Source organism: Salvia hispanica, chromosome 4 (assembly GCF_029641045.1).
Source record: "Salvia hispanica isolate PSC_SH4W2 chromosome 4, Shi_PSC_v1, whole genome shotgun sequence".
Classification (NCBI taxonomy): Eukaryota; Viridiplantae; Streptophyta; class Magnoliopsida; order Lamiales; family Lamiaceae; genus Salvia; species Salvia hispanica.
This window is the reverse complement of record NC_142695.1, coordinates 50,977,357-50,993,712: the sequence shown is the minus strand read 5'-3', so window position 1 is coordinate 50,993,712 and position 16,356 is coordinate 50,977,357. Positions and strand designations below refer to the sequence as shown.

Here is a 16,356-nt window from a genome sequence, read left to right as displayed (position 1 = left end):
ATATCTGGCCGGCAACCATTTAATGATTTATTTCCTTATATTTGTATGAATGCGTGGAAATGTAGATACTTTATAAATAAAGATACGAATAATTTTTATGATAAACAGTATGCAACAAGATCATTAAAAAATATTAAATGATATTTATTATATAGTTTTGGCAGATTTTACCGAATCAATAATACGATCAATACACCAATCAAAAAATAATACTAAAAAATTATGTGAAAATCTAATGGTGCTATGACTTCTTCTTACTTAAATTAATTTCAACTGTACCTACTAAATGTATATTAAAATTAGAATATCAATATAGTCCCAACTCCCAAAACGAGTTGGCATGTCATTATAAATAAAAACCCTCCCTCTTTCAAAAATTGAGCTATTTTTGTCACATCACTTTTTTTTCAAACTTCGTCAATTTTAGATATTTATAAGAGTGATATTTTACACATATAAGTATGTAAATAAATATGTGTCGATATCGACCGTGAGGGGTCCAAAAAATAACTTTTGGGACCAAATTCTTCTAGGCTATATACGTATATGCATAAGAAAATAAAATTATAATATCACTTCGAAATCATATACTATTATAATATAAAATATATCGTGGCAATGCATCATTACAAGCGTTACGGCTAAGGATTTTAATTTTTTGTTTCTTTCCAACTTAGTTCATTGCATTTAGTGCATCAATCGATCTCTGTCATTTTCTATTTTTTCTGTCATTTTCTATTTCGCATTGATTTTTACGTGTCATTATTTTTCTGGTCTGAAAATAATGGGCATATATAATGTAGGTCTTATATTCATAAATTTCTATCAAGTGATCAAGGGAACATTTCGAGCTTTGAATTGATATATCATGGAATTATTCCAAAATAGTTAAATATAGTACTACTATTATTTTATAAATTCCGGAATCATTATTTCACACCCCTTTATTCAACTTGAATCAATCAATAATTCACACACTTTGTATAGAAAAATCAATTATTTGTGCAATTTAGTAAACATTACACGTTCGATAACTTAAATTCAAATTGACTCGAGATTGCTTATAATTAAATCTGCCCAAAATTGTTTAAAACTAATTTTTACTATTACAAAGAGAAAGTTAAGTATCCATCACTTAATCGAACAATATTCATGTCAATCATTGAGCATCACTAAAGGGGTACAATTTTCTTTTGATATGTAGTTAATTATAGGGAAATTGGTCTCTAAAATCATGAACTTTACCTAAAATTTGGTATTTCCCATAAACTTTGAAATTGGTATATAATATCACGAACTTTGCATTTTGTTTGGTATTTCCCAAACTCACTCAAATAAGATATTTTCATCAAAATCTTATTTAACGTAGGCAACCGTGATATGTTTTATAATATTTTGAACCACTTTTTAAGTTCATAACATGTAGGATAAAAAGTTACGTTGAAAATCACGTTGATTTAATTGTGTGAAGTATGATGAAAAAGCCTCGTAAGTTAGTCAAATATAGTAATAGACATGCCGTGGGAAATACCAAACAAAATGCAAAGTTCGTGATATTATATACCAAGTTCAAAGTTCATGGGAAATACCAAATTTTAGACAAAGTTCATGATTTTAGAGACCAATTTCCCTTAATTATATAGTCATATTATAAATGTCTGCCATTTACCAGCCAAAAAGAAGATTTTATTTTTGCACCGAATAATATTAATGTGATCAAATCATAATTTCAAACTTTGTAATATTAGGTGCTCACGTAGCTACCTACATTGAATGTATTTGAGTGATCACATTCATGCATTTACGAATAAAATGTCACATACAACATCATATTTGTGATATATGGGGTATAATATTTGCATAAAGGGGGTTGTTTCATTATGACACTCGTGAGATCGGATTCGAATTTATATTGGCATGGTATATTTGTAACTTTATTGGTTTCTATGATTATAAATATTTATGCTACTGAATTATCTGAATATGAGTTTGAATGTGATTATTCTCAAAGTGAGATACTCGTATTTATAATATATAAAAAAAATACTTCAATGAATAAATTTAAATTTGTACTTTGACACGTTCCACAATAATACAGCTGTATTTATAAATACAAATATGTCATAAAATGCTAGTTCTGAAATAGTTTTGACAGTCTGTTAATATAACCCATCTCAAATCAAGATGGTCTCATTGACAAAATTTTTATTTTATTTTATTTAAACGTAGTTTATTTCATTGTAGTTTATTTACCAATTTCACAAAATAAAGCTTTTCTTGCCGGACAGAGGAAATACTAGTACTATTTATAGTTAGAATTGAGACATGACATTGAACGTATAAAGTCATTACATTCACAGTAAAATTAACTGCACTAAAAAAATCAAATTAAATGAATATTTCGCCTCACATGAGATCGAATCATAATATGGCACACACACATCTTGTTCCGGGCAACAAGATGAATCCAAGATAGATCTTATTGATCGAATAACTAAAAATATATTCTCACTCTCATGTTAAAAAAGAGATTTTTGTTATTGTAACAATGTAAGAACACTTGCATTGAACGTATAAATTAATTGCAGTCATGGTGAATTTAAAAACCTAAATTTTTTCGCTTATAGAATTCGAACATATGTGCAAGAATTTATGCAACAAAGTGATGAATCCATGTTAGATCTTCATGATCTAAGGGCCAAAAATGATTCCTAATTTTTATTCTAATAATTATTTGATTTTGTATTCTTATATATATGCGTAAATATAAAAGCGTGGAAAGGGAATTGGAGAATGTGATGCACATGGTGACCCATTGTTTGATGTGGGAATATGACTCATGGAGGGGTCAAATTATAGATAGGGGTACATATTAGGAATGTATGCACCCCACCAACAACCATCCCCCACCCCATTATAGAAAATACTAAAGTCTAACCAATATATATCATTTTCACCCCATACATAAATTAATTAAATATTTAGTAGTATTGTTATTTTATTTTATACTACTACTATTTTCGTGAGATGGGGTTTGGCACCCTACTTTTATTGGAATATTATCTGAATCCTCAAAAAAGGTTATTACGAAAGTCGATATTGCGTCTTCGAATGGTAATCCAGCATATAATGTGATGCAAAAATCTTTTTACTCAATGATAACAAGAAATTAAATGTTTATAATAAGAGGAAGAAAATGTTGAGATGATTAATAGAAAGTGAAAGAAAAGGTTAAAAATGTCTTAACTAAAGGTATATGTATTATACTACAGTACTACTAGACACTAGTCGTAGTATATCAAATGGTGTATATTAGTAATATATATATAGTATAGTAATATTTATAATACCCTCCACTGTTTATAAAAATACTGATCTTATAGTATAGTTAATTATAATGAGACGGAGCATACATATCAGATTGTAGGAGGTAATTTTATAAATCATAATCAATTTTCTATCATCTATGGTATAATATTTAATTCCATTTTATTTCATGTACTAATACACATCAGTGTATGACTATTATGTAACACGTCCTTGCAACATATAACCAAACATGTCATATAGAAAAGAGGACCAAATTACTAGTAATAAAGATGCATTTCTTTTGAAAGAGTTAAAATTGGTCGAAAATAGCAACTACATAAATAGTGATGCATGTTGGCATGACGGCTATTTCCAAATATGTCATCAAATCTGTCGGTTGGATTCAAATTCTTCCCATAGTTTTTGACTTTTTTTTTAACAAATGAACGATCCATTGACCATAATTAAGGTTGAACGAGTCTAATGTCACTCCATTACTTGATAATAGTTTTTTACTTTTGATCACACGCCAATGCCAATATATCACACACTAAATCACCATTAATTCTAATAATCCATAGATTTATAATACTTTTACTATTTGGAAGTGGAATTCATTTTGGTCCATAATTTCTTCCACGCCACGGCCCACGCTGGAATTACTTTCAAATACACTGAATCGCACTCATTTTCCATCAAATTGTCCACGTGGCCAGTTATTTTAGGGAGGGGGCGGCTACCCTCGTTCCTTCAGAAGGGCCTAATTTTCTTCAAAGTCGGCTTTAAATGATATGACTGCCCCCGATCTGTAAATTATAATATTTAAAAAGACGTCATTCGATGTCATTTAGAAATCGTATTAAATTAATATTGAACTAGCTGAATTGGACTCTGATTTATTAATTAGAAGGGAAGCGTTCCGTCAACTATGATCAATTTTATCATAGTTGCAAAGGGAACATTGCTCACATATCATGACCATTTTTGATCCAATATAAAGGGAAATAATATGTTTTCTCTTTTTTGAATAAAAATCAAATAATTGGTTTTGGCAAAAGAGGGGGGTGTTAATTTTAATGTGGAGATAAAGTAGTCATCTAATCTTGTTCAAATATAGGAGGCAGAATTTCCAAAGATGAGGTGAATTTGAAACTTTTGTTTTTTAATAAAGACAACTTTCATGCATGATTCATATTTGTCAATTCATTTTCTATAATCGGAATTAGCAGGAATATTATCTCTAAATTTTAAATAATTAGTCATTATCTTCTAGATGTGACGTTAATTCAAAGTGTAACATTTGGGCCCATATTTTACTAGTCAAAGTTTGATAATCGTGGTGTTTTTTAATAAGTGGGCGAGGGGTTTAAAGTAATTTCAAAGGTCAACTACAAAAAAATTACTGCGTATCTAATTTATGAACATGATAGCGTACAAGTTAGTTGACAATAGAAATTGCTAGCTCTTGGGAAATGGTTCTCGGTTCTTGGTTAATCGAGAATTGAATCTTATTTTTTCGATTTTCGGTTAATCGAATCGGAAAAATAAGGTTAAGGTTCGGTTCCGGTTATTAAGTTTAAGCTAATCTCAATTCTGGTTCTAACCGAGAACCGAAAGGTTAAAACCGAATAAACTTTATTTTCTAAATATTTAATTTTTATATATTTATTTTAGTTTTATTATCATTGTTTTAGAAAAGTAAAAATTAGTTTGATGAATGACGTTGGTTTATATTGGTTTTGGACTTAGTTTTGTAAACTTTGTTGGAATTTTGGTTTTTGATGATGGAATTGAATCATGGTTTTTGTCATTTTGATTTCATGACTTATTACTTAATGTATTATTGTAATTGAGTTCGGTTTCTTCGTTGGAACCGAAGACCGAACTGACGAAGGGTTCGGTTTCGGTTCTGGATTTTGGAAAAAATGGGAGTCGGTTAACCGACTAATCGGTTCCGTCGGAACCGAACCGACGAATTCCCACCCCTAGAAATTGCACCTATTTTTAATTGAGAATTTTCAGCTGATAAAACAAAAAACTGTACATTGACATAATATGAAGAATTAAGTGAATTCAAGCTCGTTTCAATAAAATTTCAAAAGAAATCACTAAATAAAGTCATTTTCTAAACACATAAAAAATCGCAATGTTTTTGTAATATTTTTTTCTTTCTTATCAATATTCTGAAAATAGAGTGTCATTTCTTTTCTTTCTTCATTGATGGATAATTGTCGTTTATAAAATCTGTCACAAAGTCTTATTGGGCTTTGAGATGGATTTGGCCATTTGGGTCTATTCTATGGATTTACATATTATTAACCAATTGAAACATGTCGAATTTCATAGATGGAGGAGTATGATATTATTGGAACACTTATTACTATCCATTAAATATGAAAAATAAATTATTGTTAATCAATTGTGAAAATTAAATAAAAACTTCAATCATGGTAACAACCAAATCCAATATTTTATTGTATCACTCTGCATTATACTATTAATTTCTATTGCATCTATAATAATTCTTCACAAGTTGAATGGTAATAGAAAATTGAGTTCACTGTCGTTAGTTAAGATTTGACTTAATAAGAGTGGAATTGAAGCCGCGGCAGCACACAATACATGTTGAATAAAGTAAATGATGTTTTTTCCAATGAAGCAATGATAAAATAAGAAAAGATTATCACATGGCCTCCAAATGGGTCGATTATTTAGGTGAAACGTTAGCATATTTAATGCATCAAAATGAAGGGCCTAATATGATAAGAGCTAGTTGGATCGTTATAGCAAAATTTTCAATTTCGTTTGGTATAAAATACACTAACAGTCCTCACAAAATGATTACAATGGCGAGACTTCAAATTTTAATATACAATATAATATTAAAAATAAAAGAGAGAGAAGAAGGACAAGGCCGAAAAGAAGAAGAGGGTCTACTCGAGTTTTTAACCTAAGATATCAGCTACGGGTTATGGTCGTGTAAAGTGGCAGATTTACATGACCCCACCAAATTGTGACCTCTAGCACCATCCTCATCGGTGACTTTGAGATGAGAGGCAAACACATAAGATAAAATAGAATGAAATAAAAATAAAGCAAAAATTAAATAACCCAACCTAACCTTCAATTTGGGCTCTCGTCAGCCGGCCCAACATAAAGTGGAGGGCAAAGGACACATGTCCATTTTCTATTGGCTCAATGTATTATTATTTCCACTTTTTTTATTTACTATTAGTTATTGATTAGTCACTACTTTATTTATGTACGTGTTTTAGAATTATATACTATAAATATGAAATATAAATATTTTGGATAATCACATTTTGAATATTTTGAACATTGTGAATTTATGTATTTTTATTACTTTTAGTTATTAATTTAATTTATTTAATTACTATTTATTTGTCTTTATATATCATTTCAAAACTCATGTGAATTATTCTTCCAAACATTCATGTGAGTCCCTCTTGTGAAAAATTAATTATAAATCAAAATATTAATATAAAATATATGAAAAAGAAAATATTTAATTGGGTTGGGTTGAGTTGGGGTCACTGATGGAAATAAAAAAGTTGATGGGGGTTGAATTGAGTGAGGGTCACGGATGGAGATAGTCTAAGAGCATCCACAATAAAGGACGTCAGCACGGACTAGCCATAGGCTGGTGGGAAGGATGTGGTGGACGTCCGCTATTGCGTTAGGCTAACGCGACGGACGTCTGGAGGACGGACAAGCAGTCATCTGCGGACAATAGGTGTTAGCCGATCACTAGCCTATCGCTGACCGCCTATTGCGTGGAGAGCGATAGGCTAACTGAATTTTTTTTTATTTATTTGTACTCTATATTTACAACTTTTGCACTTCATTTTTTTAATACTCCTATTTGATAAACACCAACAATTAAAATGAATAAATCATATTTGTTAATTTATTTGTTTGGCTAAGCCTATTGCTGGGCTGTGAGAAGTCCTTGATGATGTGGCAAGAGAAATTTTTAGCTAGTCTATTGCGAGCCTATGGCTAGTCCGTGCTTATCGTGGATGCTCTAAGCAAAAAATTATGAATATTAATTTTCCTGTTTTGAATCCACATAATCCAGGTGAAGATGAAAAAAGAGTTGATTTAAATCTTTGTCTAGAGCAATTATCATATGATCGAAACCTTGTGTGACTAAACGATCAGTATGCATAATATAGAAAGATATAACTCTCAAAATGGATCCATTCTATACATTTTAAGCACTAATTAAACATTCTATGCTAAACGTTGCTCATTTTTCAAAATAAGAAAAACTTAATAATAATAATATAAAATCACAAAATCACAAAAACTTAATAATATATACAAAATCACAAAATTACAAAAATCACCCCACTTTCCTCACAGCCAAGCAATGGCAATTCCAATCGCCCAAATCCGACCCTTGTTCCCCTCCGCCTCTCCAATCACCACTGCTCCACCGAAATCCACAACAATCCTCCTCAAACACGCCCCTAAATTCCCTCAATTCGCATCCAATCGGCGCCGCCAGTTCACCAGCGTCCCCAAAGCCTCAGCCGATGACGAGAACGCCGCCGCTGCCGAATCGGCGGAGGAGAGGAAGGAAATGACGGAATTGGGGAAGGAGATACAGCAGGCGATGAAGGAGAGAGAGCAGGAGAAGGAGAAGGAGAAGGAGAGCGGATTCGTGAGCGGAGTGATTGAGGAAATTAGGGAAATCGAGTGGCCTGCTTTCGGCAAAGTGTTGGGGACGACGGGAGTGGTGCTGGGGGTCATCGCCGGATCCAGTCTCGTTTTGCTCACTGTCAATGCCGTTTTGGCCGAGATTTCTGATACCGTTTTTGCCGGAAAAGGTGTGCAGGATTTCTTTGGATAATCCATTCATTTCGACCTTATTTTTCCCCTTTCCTTTTTTTTGAGCCTATTTTGTTTAGCTTATTTTTTGTTTAGTATAATGAAATTTTACTAGAAATGTCAAATTTCTAATGTTGTGATTTGTAAATATAGTACCAATATACGATATGCAAGCTTACTTATGTAGGAGCTGAAGTAGGAGCTTACTTATGTAGTACCAACAAGCTTGCATGTCAAATTGGAGGGACGAGAAGTAGAAGATGAGGATGATTCACTACCTAGGTCCGAATATCTGAGTATAAATACAAGTGTTTCCACTAGCATGGCCCCGGCCAGACCAAGGACACTCTAAACAGTAAAGAACCGCAACATCAATTTCCATCAAGAAAGTATGCATATGATCATAGAACACGCCTAAACTAGATTCCACTCGTTTTTCTTTGATTTCAACAAGCAATAAAGAACGAAACTTACCATGGCAGAACTTTGGCCAAACAGGGCTCGGAATGCTGCAAAACTCCAGTAAACATCGTAACCACAACGTGTAATCCTGGAAGGTTGTCAACAATATCACATCATCAAAATCCACAGTGAATCCAAGAAATGATCTCGAATCATTAGAGGCAAGGAGAGAAATGCAGAAGAATAGGCAAAACTACGGATAATTACAATAATCACAGCTTCAAAATCTGGAAAGACTGATCAGGCCAACTGTTTCACTTTCTTCACTAAACATCGAGGAATCAAATGGCGAATATGAAAATCTCATAGTTGAAGCATAAGAATTCTATGCTACTTTTCCGGTAAATCGCATTTCCGTGATTGAAAATTAAGACATCCTAAATCCTTCAATGGAGCTATCATCATCATCATCATCATCATCAATACCATGTTGCCTAGCTCAGCAGTTTAGATTTGAATTGAAAAAAATGAAAAGCGAAGAAACAACAGGATTACCGAAGCCTAATTGATCCTCGTAAGATGAGAAAGGTTCATTCACAGGCTTCCTCGGAGTGATATCCTTCACCAATTCATGGTACGCCTTCCTCTCAGCTGCTTCCTCCAGATTTCTCAATCTCGCCTTCAGCTCCTCGCTCTATCAACCATACCACCAAAACTCAAAATTAAAACAAAATACATTACCATGAAAACACATTGAAACTACCTTCAGGGCTGGTGAAGACGAAAGTAGAGCCGGCCAGGAGAGAGGATAGATCGGCTCTGGAGCCAGATTCGGATCCGAACCAGATCGTTCTCAGGGATTGGTATGATGCAGTCGACTGGAGGCTAAGCGAGGAAGAAAGATGCCTGAGATCCTCCGATAGGCGTGAATCGGTGGAAGATATGGTGAGGAAGGAGCGCACCGCGTCTGTAATTGATACAATAAGTCCTCCGGTGGAGGTGATCGGTGACAGAATTAGTTTGGGCAAAACGGCATCGTTTGCTTCTGTGACCATCCCCTCGTTGGTATGGTCAGACCCAATCAAGCATAATTAGATTCAATTTTGTTTTTACGAATATTAAAATATTAGTATTAAATACATTTTGTAAGTCCTTTTCTAGATCAATACATAATTAAATTATCAAACTCATAATTTAACTTATTTTAAGAGTGAATTGCACCATTATACAACACAAATCGAGTGGAAAAAAGAAAAGAGTGTTTTTGTATCTGTATATACAAATAAATAATGTATCTATAGCCATGCCTTAGCTATTTATGTTGCTACCGGATTTGGAGTCACCTTGCAAACCTCGACATGGAAGCCGCAGTCCATGAGGACAAGCAACCACGCGCGCTGCTGTTCCGAGAGTCGGTCCCTGGGGCCCTTCACCTCCACAAGCTTTGCTTCGCCTCTGTAGCAGTCGTGGAGACGCCACAGAAGTAAGTCAGGCATGCCACTGGACCAGCTCCGGTAACCCTGAGCCAGATGTCTGCAGATGGATGCAAGGCACGCACCTCCGATGCATTTTGCAGCAACTCGAAGATCAGCCAGCGAGTGCTTCTCCCAGTTCACCCCTCGACAGGCAGTTCCAACATGCAACTCCCACGTCGTGATGAGCATCTCCTCTGCCATGCCATCTCGGATTTTCTCCAACTGAGCTTCTATGAGGCTCTTTCTGGTCTCATAGAAGCTATCTGTCCCGAGATCCAATGGTGCAGTCTGAAATTTGGTGCGGAAAACATTTGGTACATCAGCAAAAACGACATCCCACATCAAGATCCCGAAAATCGTAAGCCAAATGCCACTCTCTGAGTGAACGCCTTGCCAACCACCTCCTTCCCCGGCATAATACTGTAGTGCAAGCTTTTCTACTCCACATCGTTCTCCATCCTCACCGTAGAAGATGCTCTTCGCTCCTATTTTACCATTCAACGGTCTTCCTTGAACAAGAACCTGATTGTTGTTAGACCAAAGGCAGCCAAATTAATGGGATGGATTGAACTATTATCATGGTAAGAACAGAAGTATATGTTTAGACTTGTGCCTGAACAATCTTCCGGTTGACTGAATTAGAATAACTGGGTATTTTCCAGCGTCTGGGCGGTTTACCCAACCGCAGCACTCTCCTTTGCAGCGCTACTCGTGAACCAGCACGAACCCATGGATCAAGTAAACCACCCTCAGCTATTTGCAAGCTGTCATCTACACGCCCAAGATGTTCCAAATCAACAGAGAGCCGCAATGTCCAATATCCCCTTCTTCTATCTGAAGTGAATGTATTTAGTAGTTGCCTGAGTAAATCAATGGCCTCAGTGTACCTGTCAAAGCACGATGCAACTTCAAAAGCCATATTACAAGCAAGATTCCCCAAAAGCACCATTTAATTTGATTAGCTTTGTATTAATAGATGCCAATTTAATTTTCAGTTTAGAGCTTCAGTGAAAAGATATGCAAACGAGCAGGCAGGCATAAGAGAGTGTAAATTTATACACCATTACCTCTTCTCGCGTTCAAGAAAGGACACACCCAATAAGACCACCTTCGAGTACACCCATGAGGCTGAGAAATGAGATAAAAAGGAGTCCTTTGATCCACCAGTTGAACAAGTTGACATGCGCGAAACAGATATGTCTGTGCATCTTAAGACCAACTCCATGTCATTCTCGTCAAGAGACTCCACCATAATTTGTGAAATTTCAATTGCCTATAATTATAAGGCAGTCCTCAATAAAAGGAATGGTGTTCTGATGCAAGCAGCTGGGGGTCTGAGACATTAATTAAGCATACCTCTTCATAAGATAGCACATCGCTCCTATTTGGAAAAATCGGCTCTGAGATTATACATCTATAAGAAGGATATTTTACAATACCCAAGTCCACTAGCAAAAAGGCTGACAGATCCTGCTCTCCGTTGAGGAAGAAAAGCCTCTGCAAGGGGAACAAAATTAGATTAAAATGTACCCCATTCAAGAGCCTCTTAGACTAACTAACAACTTGAAGTGACGTGAAGATAATCACCTCAGCTCGCCATACTAGAAGTTCGGCAAGTGGAGATACTTTTACACAGGAACCAGTTTTAGCTAGAACAAAACCTCGGAGGTCAAAACTGAACGAGAAATTGCAGAATCATGTGAGAGATGTAGTCAAATTTGACAGACTCATGATGTAGATCAAAGTTACCTTACCAAGGACCACCTGTGTTTGATGATAGCAGCAACTTAATGAAGTCTTGCTTCCTTGTACCATGAATGCATTTCTGAGTTTCAGTTGAAACAAAGAAAATCAGCAATTAACAGGAAACATCAGCATATGCATCTGCCGACTAAAGAAAAACTATAACTCTCTAATTAAGAAAAAGTTCAAGTGACACATTAATCACCAGAGTGTTATCCATCATGTATAAATCATGTGGGAAGATCTTTCATTAGTCATGTAAGGGTCTAGACTTCAGAGAAAAATGCTACTTTCCAAGCAATCAACAAAAGGATGCAATATCCTTTTGTGAAACAAACTAAGAAAAATCAAATGAATCAAACTAATGGTACCACCACCATCCAAAATACAGAGTTCTGATTAACAAGGGAATAACTTTGTATTAGAACACGAAATGAAAATAAAAAAGAGGTGAAACTTTTACCCAGATGAACACATTTCCGAAATAGATTAAGGAAACATTTGAATGTTCATATGGATTTACACTCAAAATGTTTTTTGAAGCTCGCAATTTTTTTCTTGATAAACTAGATAAGGTAGCTGGACCTAATTATGAGATGTACGACCCGTATCTGTCCACACAAAGTTCTTTTTTTGCGTAGTCATCAGAAGCCAAATCAATTTCGGAGCATAAGCTACGGTTCAAATACATCTAGAATGAACCATCTGTTATGATCCTCATGTATTGCACTAATGAACTGGAAGATTTCTGGAAAGTAAGCCATATGATGTCATATTTTTAACAAACTGCAGATGAGATGTCATCCAAACATAGAGCAAGACAACCTACAATGACATGAATACACCCATTCCTAATCTGTGTCAGCATTAGGCATGCAAAGTTCAGTCTAAATGCAGAAAATGGTATAGAAACAAAAATAACTATGAAGATTCAGAAAAATGCAATTAGTGGATGGATGCTCAAAATAATAGGCACAATTATAAATGTTTTTGTTAATCTTCGAGTCACCCACAAATCACTGCCTCAAGTAAAGGCACATACTGTCATAAATTTAACATTTCCACCAGGAGTAAGAAAACCAGAGTTAATAGTAAAAGAATTAGCTCAAACCACTAGAACTCACTCCATGCTATAATTGAAAGTTGAAACTCAAAGATAGTGCATCCATTACAGAAGCAAACCATAGGCTTTTATTTTCATGTCTATCTGAAATTTAGATACAAAAAGACTGAAATGTGATAATAGGATTTAGGTGAAACATCAGCATTGGTGGATGAAAAGAAGATTAGTTAACATCTCCGTCTCAATGCGGCTACACATTGCAAACACTAATGCCGCTCAAAAGACATGACAAAACACAAACCTTGTTAACCAGTAACAGAGCCTCCCGCAGCTCATCAACATTTAGTATGTTCAAAGCTTCCTCTATATCATCCTCTTCTAGTTCATTCCTTGGCAAAAATGAGCACAGATACCCAGCTTCTATTGAGAACAACAATTATAATGAGCCTTTTGAACAATGGTATCAAATAACTGGATCAGTTAATAACATTTAAACAATGCAATATCTACTAAACCAATTTTTACCTACAAGCCCCTTAATTGCTTGATTGTGGTCAGCTATCTCAGCATATGACATACTAGACATCCGAAACCAGGGCCCTGAGGGGATAAACATATCTCAGATTATCAAGTAGTATGATAAAATGAAAAACCTATAAGTTCCCATTTAGAAAGAGATAGATGGACAAGGAAACAATGGGGAGGAGGTTAAAACAATTACAGGGACATATCAGCAGGAAAGTGAACATTCATCAACTGTAAAACTAATTACAGCATCTATCACACCCACTAAAGCAATCTGACATCACTAACAGACAACCAAGAAGCATACACTTGACTAAAAGAAAGTTGTGAGATTGGCATAAAACCTTTGCGTGTATACAGCCGAGGAAAGAGTCTTTTACTATCATCAGGAAGCGAGTCAAATGCTTCTGTAGAAAATAAAATAATCAAGACCCCATGAAAAGGTGCCAGAGAGGTAGAGAAATTACTAGATTTCATCAAAGAAACAAGTCACTAGTAAGGTACCTAACAAAGACACCTCGTTGTCTGTGAAGAGATGTCGGTTACTCTTTAACACCTCTTGTATAAGCAATTCCAGGTTACGCTGATACCTGGTAATTCCAGATGGATTTGATTTTGCAAGTTCAGCGACACGTAAAACATGTTTCCATATAGTCTTAAATTCTTGCATATTGCAATATTTTTGGTCGCATAATTCCACATTTGAGCATACAATCTGAATTGGAATAGCTGTGCGAGGATCTTGTGGTACAGAAGTTATACTGCCCTGCATATATTCATCTAAATCAAAAGAATAGCCAGCAACAATCAAGAGATATTATTTTCTGCATTTCCTCCATTCTCTTTAGTAATAGCTCAATAGAAGAGAAGAATGTCTTGGGTTTAGTTTTAGGATGGTAGTACCGTTACTATTATCTTTTGAGGATTATCTTTTGTATTTTCTATTATCTTCAATCTAGTCATTTGTTCTCTGTTCTTCTCTATTTTCTGTTCTGTTTCAGTTAGTTTTCCTGTTTCTACCGCTTCTTTTCTGTCAACTATCATGTACCCTATAAGCTCCAAGATGGTAATTGAGTGATTTTATATCTTTCTGTGACATTTGAACCACTAGAAAGAGTGAAAATAAAAAGAGCCTTTTCCAATCTCATTGGCGACATTGGTGAGTTTCATCTTTGATGGAGGCGTGGGCATGGGGCAAGAGATGAAATAAGGATCTCTCCAAGGCTATTAAAAAGGAACTTCACATCAGTGGTTTATATGCTATTCTATAACAAGACAGGTCAATTAAGTACATCCTCAATCTCTGTAACTATGTGTCTTTTGCCTTCTGTTAATGTAATTGGAACTTCCACATAAGATATATAAAATGTGCCTACTCTTCTGCACCAACATATTTACAAAACTTTGTGCAGGCCCAGTCATAGAGCCTAGAGGCCATAACTATGAAGCTGTTCAGAGGAACAAAAGTTTTATCTTTGCCAAACATAAAAAAAGATACACCCTCAGAGGCTATCAGAAATTTCAATTATACAGAGGTTAAATGTTTCACACAAATAAGAATTGCCAGCAAGAAACAAATATCAGTATGTAAAGTTTGTACCACAATATAGCTGTTTTACCTCAAAGTTAAAGTGGAACTTCTCTATTAGAGTAGACAAGTACTGGGCTAATTCTCGGGGTATGTATCCCAAAATGCTATCAGATCCACAATCTACACAAAGTACCTGGTCAATATATAACACTCTTTTATTGGTAAATTAAGTAAAATAGGAAATAATACAAAAGTTCAACAAAATTAAACCTTGATAGCATTTGGATCATTAACATTCCCATGGTCTCTAACGAGGCATATCCTTGATTGAGGATCTACTGACTCTCTACTTCCATACCTACGGCCAACAATGAGAGTTGGAATAACAACCTTAGATATGTCATAATCATCTGAAAATTCATCCACACCATCTTTACGCCCTTCACCAATGTCACATGGTAACGATGGCGAGGCAAATTTATCACTAGCGGTGCCTTTGCAAATAATTTTTTCTTCAGGATTTGCATTCAAATCGTTTTCCAAACCCTTGTTAGCATACTCATCAGACCAGCCCAACCCATTCAAGTCATGGATCGAATCTACAGTGGTCGTTTCATCAGGCACGCTTGGAATAACTAGTTCATTGGCTAGCTGCGGAGAGTGCAATTTAGCTTTGGACCTTGAGAAGTTCAACTGAAAAAGGGTGGCCTGACTGAGTTTCCGCTTACTTCCTTTAGGAGCAAGGCAATCATCTGAAACCATCAAACCAACATCACTCAAATCATAGCTCAAACGAAAACAAATATAGCGTAAGATTTCGATAAGCCTACACTTACACCTCACCTACATGAGAATTGATGAGGGCATTATCCGCGCCGGGAAGTGCGGCCCCGCAGACAGGGCAATTCACCGATTCAGCAGCATCGCCGTCGGGTCTTTGCTCATGTGAATCTGTCTCGACATTTTCATTTCTCTCCAATATGCTCGAACTCTGCCGTTTCCACAAAAAAAAAAAAAAAAAAAAAAAAAAAAAAAACAATATTTACGCATTGATAAAAAGCACAGAGAGTACACCTTATATCACATGGTAAATAGATAGATTGATCGACGATTGAATTGAAAATTTGAAAAATTAATGAAATTAGATGCGGCTGCGAATGTATTTACCGGAGAGGGAGAGGCCGCGTGGAGCAGGGATCGGCGATTGGGGAGAAAACGGCGTCGTTTGCCGATGACTCTGAGCAAGCTTTCGCGCCCAGTAAGCATTTGCGGAGACTGGTTTGGATGAAAGCCCTAAAATGTGCAGTTTATTTATAAACCCAACCAAACAAGCGGGAAATCCCATTTCTTTATTGGGAAAACGTTTATTATTCCCAAAACATAATCTATTTAAAAAATACCTCTTAACAATTTTTTTTTTGGTCGTAAGAGGAGAGCTAAAGCTCTAGAGATAG

At 35.2% G+C, this 16,356-nt stretch overlaps 2 protein-coding genes and 1 pseudogene across 3 annotated transcripts; 1 reads left to right on the top strand and 2 right to left on the bottom strand.

Moving 5' to 3' along the window:
* The first annotated feature begins 7,663 nt into the window (after positions 1–7,663).
* SECE1 (secE/sec61-gamma protein transport protein) lies at positions 7,664–8,311 on the top strand. Its single transcript, XM_048091910.2, has one exon. It carries the CDS (start codon positions 7,703–7,705, stop codon positions 8,183–8,185), a length of 483 nt encoding a protein of 160 aa, XP_047947867.1. The 5' UTR covers positions 7,664–7,702; the 3' UTR covers positions 8,186–8,311.
* On the bottom strand, positions 7,974–9,741 carry LOC125195347 (uncharacterized; annotated as a pseudogene). Its single transcript, XR_016128813.1, has 4 exons — positions 9,318–9,741; positions 9,121–9,259; positions 8,638–8,713; positions 7,974–8,511 (listed from the first exon to the last, which is right to left on the bottom strand). The product of XR_016128813.1 is annotated as an uncharacterized LOC125195347 (transcript).
* Positions 9,739–16,218, bottom strand: LOC125193950 (zinc ion binding/nucleic acid binding/hydrolase). Its single transcript, XM_048091908.2, has 14 exons — positions 16,070–16,218; positions 15,746–15,893; positions 15,173–15,654; positions 14,991–15,095; positions 13,876–14,137; positions 13,716–13,778; positions 13,372–13,446; positions 13,148–13,266; positions 11,795–11,865; positions 11,628–11,715; positions 11,397–11,537; positions 11,108–11,313; positions 10,654–10,927; positions 9,739–10,562 (listed from the first exon to the last, which is right to left on the bottom strand). Exons 1-14 carry the CDS (start codon positions 16,166–16,168, stop codon positions 9,882–9,884), a joined length of 2,814 nt encoding a protein of 937 aa, XP_047947865.1. The 5' UTR covers positions 16,169–16,218; the 3' UTR covers positions 9,739–9,881.
* Positions 16,219–16,356: the final 138 nt, after the last annotated feature.